General features: G+C 40.5%; 1 protein-coding gene across 1 annotated transcript in view; it reads left to right on the top strand.

The window, feature by feature from the left end:
* Nucleotides 1-1,146: 1,146 nt before the first annotated feature.
* WDFY3 (WD repeat and FYVE domain containing 3) overlaps nt 1,147-10,122 on the top strand; it is a 100,320-nt gene continuing 91,344 nt past the window's right edge. The window contains exons 1-2 of the mRNA XM_010008948.1: nt 1,147-1,326; nt 6,828-6,951. Of these exons, the coding sequence (XP_010007250.1) occupies nt 1,147-1,326; nt 6,828-6,951 (304 nt within the window). The remainder of the gene's footprint in view (nt 1,327-6,827; nt 6,952-10,122) is intronic.

The following is a 10,122-nucleotide window of genomic DNA, read 5'->3' as shown; positions in this document are numbered from 1 at the left end:
TGGTGAATGCATCCCAGCCCTTGAAAAAGATTCCACCAAAAAGGTGAGACTTTACACTCAAACTGAAATGCTTCTGTACCAATGCACACAGCACAGGGAATAACCAGGAGCTGGAGGGCCGTTATCTGACCACTATCACTGAAAGTTGGTGGGATGAATCTTGTGATTGAAGCACTGCAATCGATGGCTAGAAACTGTTCAGGAGGGACAGGCAAGGAAGGAAAGATGGGGGTGTTGCACTCTCATCAAAAAACTTGATTGCACGGTGCTGCTTTTTGGATAACAGGAATGCACAGGTTGAGAGTTTATGGGTGAAAATCTGAGACAAAGCCACCAAAGTAAACCTTGTGGCTGGTATTTACTACAGGCTGTATTTAAAGAGGGGGACATAGGTGAAGCATTCTGATGTCAACTGCAGGAAGTATCACAGTTGCAAGTCTTGATTCTGCTAGGTGACTTCAACCACTCTGACATCTGCTGGAAAAGATGATCTTTAAGGTTTCCTTCCAACCCAGGCCATTCTGTGATTCTAAACCAAGTTTCTTGTACTTCAGGAGGGAGAAGAATGAGGTGTTCTTCTGCAGACCTGACAGCTAAGGTGCAAGATGAACAATAGCTCCATTGGATAGCCTTGTCTGTTTGTCATAGGAATGTCACATAAAAAAAATAAGCATGTCTCTGAGATAAAGCCAATGCCTGAGAGAGTTTGAAGGTCTTGTTTGATTAGATTTAAAAGCGCATAACTGGTATTGATTTTCTTGTGGAATTATTTTGAGAATACTTTGATATGTAGATAACACTGTTGTAAATACTTTGGAATGTGCACCAAAGAATCATAAAAATGATCTAATAAAATGTACCAAAGTGTTTTGTAGTGCTTGAAGCCTAGTCACTCTTGCTTTGTGCTGAAGCGTATCAGATGTTTTCTGGTTTGAAGCTGTTGGCTTTAAATTCTTCAGGCACGTAATAATCAATGTCTAGCATATAAAATTAGCTAATGCTCTTATCTGCAATGTGGTACTTATTGTGAAAGAGAGTGCTCTATGTTTAAAGGCTTTGATGGAGCAATGCCTCCATCTATTGCACTCAGTTAGTTTATTTTCCTTTCTGAACAGGATACAAGGGACCTTCCAGAAGTCAGTCAAGATGAATATGGTGAAGAGGATCATGGGCCGGCCACGGCAGGAGGAGTGTAGCCCCCAGGATAACGCACTAGGCTTGATGCATCTGCGTCGCCTCTTCACAGAGCTCTGTCATCCTCCACGGCACATGACACAGAAGGAACAAGAAGAAAAGCTCTACATGATGTTGCCAGTGTTTAACAGGGTAAGCTAGAGATTTCTATGTTATTTGAATTGAGTGCTCATACTTTGCATTCCCAAGACTTTTGGTTCTAGCACAACAGAAGCTTTGTCCTTGTAGCCCTTTTCCTAGGTATTGAGTCTGAATCCCTTTTCTTGGGCAAGGGGGATTTTTAACAAGCAATGCATAGGGAAGATATAGTAGCCACTTGCACAGTGCCATTCCTATTTCTCTGTCCCTTGTGCTTAGGCACTGAGACTTTTTTTTGGAGCCAGGACTGTGACAACTGTCACTGGAATTAGGCGGACCTAAATCCCCCTGATGTCTTGTGTCGGTTACCCTGCCATTTCATTGTGAATAATAGCTTTGATGTGATTTCAGGGTCTTGAAAGAGCAGTAGGTACAGATCTAACACTTTTTCTTTTTTTTTTTTTTTAATTTTTTTTATTTCTTCCCCTGCTGTGACCTGAACTCTTATTTCTGAACCTCTTCTTGGGTGATGGATTTATGCTTGTTTATGCTACCATGGAGAACATGGTAGCTACCATCTGCAAACTACCTTGCAAAAACTCGATAGGAAAAAAAGCTTAGCTGTCTCTTTTTTAGATGGATGTTTTGTTTAAAATATGTCTTACAATGGTGTTAGACATTGGGCTGCTTTCAGGCTGTGTAGAAAAATGAATCCTACTCAAGGTATAGTATTAATAGGATTTTCAGTCCACTAGGTAGCATGCTTTAGTGGATAGAACCCCCTAAATGTCATTCAGTTGCTCTAGGTTTTATTCCTAGTTCTGCTGGTAACCTGTTGTGTGAGTCTGGGAGAAGTAAGCTCAGTTCATCTGCTTCCTCTTTAATTTATCTGCTTGGATTCTATGCCCTTTAGTTATGGACTTTCTTAATTTACTTTTACAAATTAGCACAACAGAATCTTAATCTTGGCTTGAGCCCATAAAGGTTAGTTTGGTGCAGTTATGCTTGGAATCTCCCTCTGGTGGTTACAGGTGGCTAATGCTTCCAAAAAGGGAAAGTGCTCACTCATAATCTACAGGTGAATAAAGTCTTTCCTGGCCTTTGTGGTGGTTACTTGCAGTAGCATTGTATCTATGGAAATCACAATTGGTGATATAACTGGGCTTAAAGAAAAAACACCCCTAGTGCAGCAATGTGTGCCCTGTTTCTGTGCAGTTTTCCTTTAGAAACTTTGATTAGACTTCAAATCAAAAAGGACACCTAAATTTTAATTTCTCTGTTGTTTCCCCCTTCTCCCAAGTTCCTCCCCCAAGTTCCCCATGTCTGTTTTCTGTTCTTTACAGAATCCATCTAATTTTGTGGATGGGCTCTTTTCTCTAAATCCTGGAGACTCGTTTGTTCCCCTCTTTACTGAGGTGAATTTGAGGAAGACACACATTATTCTGTGCTTGTCAAATATTTTGCTTTTGGATCCTACCTGTGATTGTATCTCTTCCTCTCCCTTCCCATTCTGTTTTGGATTTTAACATCACTGTCTTCAAACTCTGGCTGGTTTTGACCGGAGGCCTTCTTGGAGTTGTCCTTGCCACAAACACAGGCTGTTGCCAGATGTTGTCACTTCGGTTTTCAACCTCTGTAAAATCTGAATTGTAGTCTGGCACAGAGAGAAGCATGTTTGTACTCTTTTACTACTTTTCTCACAGTCCCTGATAATGATCATCAGTTGTCAATGAACATGTAGCACAAGCAAAACTGATGTCTTGGTTGGCCAGGTCTCATTTGTCCTTATTACAGGGTGTTTTTTCCTTGCATTTAATATGCATGCATTTTTGTCTTCCTGCATTCAAGAGGCTGAGCAGTAATATCATCTTTTTATGTCTACTTTGACAGTTGGCTCCTGGTTAATGCCACCTTCTTCTTTTGAGGCTTACGTATGGAGTCTGCTGTGGCTTCCTTGGCTTATCTAGTTTCGTGTCTTGGAGAGTGTCAGCTGTCTGTGGTACAGCTTGTTTTGGAACAATCCTACTAGCTTAGTAACTCTACAAGTCAGAGTAAGACAAACTCTGAAATTGACTGGAATAAAAGCCAGAGAAATAAGTAATTTTTCAAGGAGTCTCATCTGGGATTTTCAGTGGGAGAGATGGTAAATCATGCTTCACTCTCAATTTTGAGATGAGTTTCCTCTGAGACCTGCTTTTTCTGACAGAAAAACTGACACTGAAATATTGCCAGAAGTTTCTTTAATTTTTTTTTCTTTTTGCAAACATAGTCCTTAGCTGCAAAAGTTTAAAGGCATCAGTTAATAACTGTATTCAAATTCAGACTCGAAATCCCTGTTACTTTGTATAGTTACCTGTATTCTGTTGAAGCAGGTTTAAATGAAATTGCAAGCTCTTTTGCTACTGCCTTAAGCAAAGTTCATGTGTACCATAGAAGCATTGTTTGTTACAAGATTGGGATGTCTGTGGTAGGAGCAGAAAATCCCAAATAAATTGTGGAGCTCAGATCAAGACTTTACCACACCTTAATGTTTCAGAATGTCTCTTGTACAGAGTAGTAAGGTGTTGGAAGTGGGAGCTCTGTGTTGTTTGTTGAAAGCAAGGAGTGTCTGTGTGTGTCTGTGAGTGAAATCCAGGAAATAGTTCTGAAAGAAACATGTTTTCTAGTAAGTGCAGAGATCTAGAGTGAGGAAGGTAAGTGCTTCCCATGGGTATCCAAGTGGCCAGCAGCAGGCAGTTAAATAACCAGTGTATCCAGAAAATCTTTTGAGGCTTTCTTGCTTAACCATGTATGAGTTTTGGATTTGGATTTTTTCTCTCTTCGGAGCTATATGAATTTTTGTGTGAAATGCAGTTGCATATTTCTGATATTTTGAGGATTATTGATCAGCAAATCCAGGGGCTAAAGCATTCTTCATTTTGTTTTAACCTTCCTTGACACAACTTGAGGATATTTCCTCTCATTGAATTGCTTGTTACTTGGGAGAGGAGACCGATTCCCACCTTACTACCACCTCCTTTCAGGTAGTTGTAGAGAGCAATAAGGTCTCCCCTGAGCCTCCTTTTCTCAGACTGAACAACCCAGTTCCTTCAGCTGCTCCTCATAAGGCTTGTGCTCTAGACCCTTCACCAGCTTCACTGCCCTTCTTTGAACACCCTCCAGCACCTCAGTATCCTTCTAGTAGTGAGAGGCCTAAAACTGAACACAGGATTCCAGGTGCAGCCTCACCAGTGCTAGGTACAGGGGGACACTACAATACAGGGGTACAATAGTCTTGCTGTCCAAACCATTTCTGATACAAGCCAAGATGCTGTTGGCCTTCTTGGCCACCTGGGCACACTTCTGGCATGTATTCAGCCACCTGTTGACCTAAACCCTTAGTTCCTTTTCCTCTGGTCAGCTTTCCAGTAACTGTTCCCAAAGCCTGTAGCATTGCCTGGGGTTGTTGTGACCCAAGTGTAGGATCTGGCACTTGGTCTTGTTGAAACTGATACATAGTTGAACCTCATAGTTGGCCTCAGCCCATCTATCCAGCCTGTCCAGGTGCTTCTGTAGAGCCTTTCCATCCCTAAGGAGATCAACACTCCCACTCAACTTGGTGTTGTCTGCAAACTTACTGAGGGTACACTTGATCACCTAGTCATGGACAAAGATATTAAAGAGAACTGGCCCCAACACTGAGCCTTAGAGAACACCTCTTGTGACTGGCCACCAGCTACATATAACGCTATTCAGCACTACTCTTTGGGGCAACTCTGGTCAACCAGACATGGTTTTTATCCAGTGAAGTGTACATCCATACATGAGCAACCAGTTTCTTCAGGAGAATGCTGTGAGAAAGTGTCAAAGGCTTTACTAAATTCTAGATAGACAGCACCCACAGCCTTTTCCCATCCACTAAGATGGTCACCTTGGCATAGAAAGGAGATCAGATGAGTCTTTCAGCACATGGGAACATCCTGCTCTGTGCCTTTAAGATTTTCTTAAAGAGCATCCAGCCTTCCTGGACTCCTTTGCCCTTCAGGACTGCCTTGCAAGGGACTCTGTCAACCAGATGCTTAGAGTTTTGGCAAAAAATATTTTTATTGTGAGGAAACTGAGTGTTTGATTTCAATGTTGTATTTCTGGCTCTATTTCATCATGACTTTGCAATGCAAGTAGGCAGAAAAAATATTTTTGGCTGTTCTCTAATGTGCCAGGGCAACAGATACTAAGGGGAAGTAAGATGCAACCTATGCAAAGGTTATTCTATCTTCTGTCTTTAAGTTTTCTTCAGTATCTTTGAGGTTCCAAGGTAAGTCAGTAGTGCACTTGTCTTGCATCCTTGTTGATTGTAATATTGCAGATTGCACAGGGTGTCCCTAGAATGAAGAATGGCCTCAGTCAAGTATGTCAGTGGCTCAACAATAGTATAACTGGGTCACCCAGGGAAAAGAGACGTGGGCGAAGCAGCTGTTGTACTGCTGTACATCACATCCTCGCATAACTTGCTGAATGAAAGTTTTCTTAGAAAAATACTGTCATCTCTTATGCTTCCTGGCTTGTTGGTGACACTCCTGCAGTTTACATAAATAGCCACGAGGAAGAAAAATGTAAGTGAACAGAGAAACACTGAGACTGCTCAGATGTTTTGCAGCCTGTTCTGTTTTTTCAGCACTGACACCAAGTGATGATACCAGAATTTGGATTGCGTGCCTTGTTTGATGATTAATATTTTGATTTTACTGTGACCATATTAGTACAAGGATTACATCAGAAATGTGGATGGAGACTGGTGTGCAGTCTTGAATGAAAATGAATAAAGTAAACAACTAGCTAATCCATTTTGGGATAATGCCAGCATTCCATAGCTTAGTGCAATACTACGGAGTTAACATATTTTTCCATGTTAAATGTGATTCAATAAATTATTTAAATCCCAAATTAATGCTTAATCATGAAGAATAAGTTACTAGAATTAAGTGACAATTAAAAAAAAATTAAACCTTTATTAACTATTGTTATGTTCAGGAGGATCTCAAGAAAAGAGAGAATAAGGCCTTGAGATGCCATAAAAGTGGGAGGTTTCCTGATAATGTCAGTTTATCAAGGAAAGACCTAATAGGACAGTTCTTCTTTCTAATCCCTTCTATAAGATGTCACATGCCTTTTTGTACATGCAGTTCACCCTGGTGGGCTCTTTAGGTCCAGCAGATGGTAAAGGAGTTAGTCTTAAAAACAGACTTCCTCTTGAACGATTTCCTCTGTTATCTAGTCTCTATCCCTTTACCTCAGTCTCTTGGGGCTCTGGGGTTTTCATCTTCAAGAAAACTTGTGATTTCCTTTTTCCTGTTCTTTCATCAGATCTTACATGCCTGAATGATGACCCAGTTCCAACTATGAATGTGTCCTAGAGAATGCACTGTGAAAACCAGTATGGATGAATACTGCAGCAGGAAAACAAAAACTTGTCATCTCCCTAGTAATATGCCTCCTTTGTGAAGGAAAATGGTAGCTCCTAGTGATCCTTGTAAACTGAATGAATTTTTGATGCATCCATTTTTCTCTTGTTTTAGGTGTTTGGAAATGCTCCTCCAAGTATGATGACAGAAAAATTTTCTGACCTCCTGCAGTTTACTACCCAAGTGTCACGATTGATGGTGACTGAAATTCGACGGAGAGCATCGAATAAGTCCACAGGTATTGCATGGGGCACAAGTTTGGCTTTTGTGAGATAATGAATTTCACATCAGTCACAATACCATGAGCTTCTGTCCACAGCAACTGTACAGGTTCAGAAACTGAAGCCTTCGCAGCAAAAATACATTGTCTTCTATTTCTTTGGGCTGAGAGAAAGTAGGAAGAGGCTAGAGTTTACAGAGTTACAGAGAAAGCTGAGTTTAAAAAACTTGACAGCACATCAAAGAGAATGAAGTGAGCTAAGTGGCATCACTTAGGATCACTTAGGAGGAGACCAAGAACATGCATGTGGACAAGTTGCTGTGTCTTGCCTGAGGTGCTTGGTGGTGGTATGTTTTGTCCCTTGAATATGTCAACTTTCCAAAAATATGCATTTTTAAATTAGTTGTTGGCCTGGAAGGTAATAAGATGTGAAAGTAGAGGAAGTCCCGCATTAGGACCAACACAGCAAGCACTAGAAAAATTTTAGTGGACACCTCTTTTGCTCTGTTTATTAAATGTCAGGGTGAGATTTGGTTCAGGTGATCCCTGAGTGTGTCGGAGTCTGACTATGTATTGGGAGCTGCATAACTGAGGACGGTTCGCCAAGAAGGCACATTTCATGAGTTTTTCTGTTTTATATTCTTTTCTGAAGAGGAGCACTTGTGAGAAGTATCAAGTTTTTGTCTGCTAGATAATTTTTAGATCCGTGCTGGCTTCTCAGTTTGGTGGTAAATAAGGAATTAGCGGGCTGGAAAAGGCTGTGCAAATTATTACACATGAAGTCAGGAGGCACAATCTGTGCCGATTACAGTTTCTTTCCATTCTAAGTAGAGTGACTAACACTGAAACATTCCAGATGGCTAAACAGATATTATAGGCAAAACCTGTTCTCTATGGGCAAACAGGCACAAAATGTCTTTTCTTCAGATATTTAAAGGAAATTAATGTCCAGCAGTCATGCTGGCAGAATGGGGTTTGTTTGTTTGACCTTTTTTTCTGGGCAATACTTGGTATACCTGCTAGAAGGATGGATTCTATTAAGAATGGTTGGGTTTGTGTGTTTATTTCTTAAGCCGAACCTCTGCTTGTTGCTCCAAGAAAATCCAGTGCCATTCTTGAAACCTCCTGAGTCAGAGGTAGATTCTGGTGGTGGTGGTTTGGGATTTTATTTTCTAAGAATTTTTTTTTAAGTATATTTTTTAAGATTTTAAGATTTTCTTTTTAAATGTCATGAGTACCAATGTTTTTATTGAAAGGGAAAGCAGTTATTTTTCCTCTGTTATGAACATTGCTCTTACTTCAGACCTCATGTAAGAAGACCTCAGGTCTGTGTTCTGCAGTTGCATTGTGACTCTTGGCAGGGAATTTTGTGTTGTTTTGATTTTGTTTTTTCAATTGTTTTCATGTACAAAACAAAAAGATACAGCATATCTTAATAGCTATTAACAGATAATTACATCTCCTAGCATGTTTTTAAAGGGGAAAAACTTTAGTAACAACTTTATGCATGAAATGTCTCTGGTAGTAGCCATGTGCAAATTCCTGATGGTGTGAAGTGCTCAATTTAAGTAAAAATTACTGAGCTGGCTTTAGAGACAAGCTTTCTATACAAAGGTTATCAAAAGTCAGCTTTAGATAGTTAATGAAAGCAAAGACATTTTACAAAGACTTATTTTCTATATGTAAAAAGAAAAATGGGTTGGCAGTATTTTACAGTTGGTAATGTAGTATGATTACCTGTTGATATGTTAGGGATTTTTTTTTTTGCTTGCTTGGGGTTTTTTGGTGGTATTTTTTCTCTCCTTCATCTCATAGTGGAGCACAAGACTTTTTTTTTTTTTTTTTTCTTTTTTTTTCATGAGGCCTTTGAATATTTATGCCAATAGCTATGTGAGTAATGCCTGCCATCGTGGAGGCATATCTCAGTTATTCTTGGCAGACTGTGGTAGTTTTCTCAGAATAGTGTTTTGTGATTCAGTAGTAACTGTGCCAGCACCCTGTCTTTTAAGTTGTCTTGGAACTTTCCAATTGTAGTTACATGTTCAACTCCAGTTTAAACTGTCTTGTTTCTTTCATATGGAGGTAACCTCGGAGTAAGAAAAAGAAAGCAGTTAAGTTAGATTATCTTGTACGTTTTGATTGCACAGCAGTAATAATCTGCAGGTGACAGCAGTAACCATCCCTATGAGGATTAGTGCAAGGCTTCTCTTGCCCTGGATTATCTAGTCTTTTTTAGAAGATGGTGGGGTCATGGTTGAGAGAATTCTAGATACTTAAGATTTTTAGCTGCCAGATTGCCCACAAATAAATCCAGTTTCCTTGTGTGGATTGATCAAAAAGTTGTGTTAGTACTATGCAAAAATATAATTAAACACCTATTTCTAGCATAGTCTCAGATCCAAAATGAACCTTTATTTTGGGAGCAAGTGCATCTGGCTTAGGGCTGAGAAATACTTCTTAAAAAAGTGGCACGGACAAATGGAGTCTGGGCAGTATAAATGTAGCTACTAACGGCTACTTTGGCTACTGGTTCTGGAGGGAAAGCAACAATTTTCATTTAATGTATTTTTCAAAAACACAGATGACCTAAAGTGATTGACACATGATCATAATTTAGACACTGCAGAGATAAGCATACAGCAGGGAAGATTAGTTCAGGTGATCCCCCTGGTACAGGCAGTGGGGCTTTTGTGCCATTTCAAGGTGTCTGGCTGGGTTAATGCACGGTGTTTGGTCCTCCAAGTCCCCTCTGTGGGACTGACTGGTGTGCAGGTATGCAGGAGAGCTTCTCTCTCTGTGCCATTGTTGCTGTGAGCTGAATAGCCTGGTACCTTTTGGTTTATCATTTTGGTGAGTTCCTGTACCTTGTACATGAGAAATCCCACCTACTGAACATTTACTGTGAGGGTGGTGAAACACTGGAACACGTTGCCCAGAGAGGTGGTAGAGGCCCCCTCCCTGGAGACATTCAAGGTCAGGCTTGACAGGGCTCTGAACAACCTGATCTAGTTAAAGATGTTGCTGCTTACTGCTGGGGGCTTGGACTAGGTGACCTCTAGCAGTCCTTTCCAACTCAATGCATTCTGTGATGATTCTAGGAAAGCTGTCCTCTCCAGGTCAAACTGTGAGCCTGCGTAACAGAGCGGTGGGTTCCCAGCTGCAGTCACTAACAAACAGAAAGCAAGAAGT

The sequence above is a fragment of the Chaetura pelagica genome, unplaced genomic scaffold (genome assembly GCF_000747805.2).
Source record: "Chaetura pelagica isolate M959 unplaced genomic scaffold, ChaPel_1.0 scaffold221, whole genome shotgun sequence".
In the NCBI taxonomy this organism is placed as follows: Eukaryota; Metazoa; Chordata; class Aves; order Apodiformes; family Apodidae; genus Chaetura; species Chaetura pelagica.
Note: the sequence above shows the minus strand (reverse complement) of the source record. Positions and strands in the feature narration are given on the sequence as shown.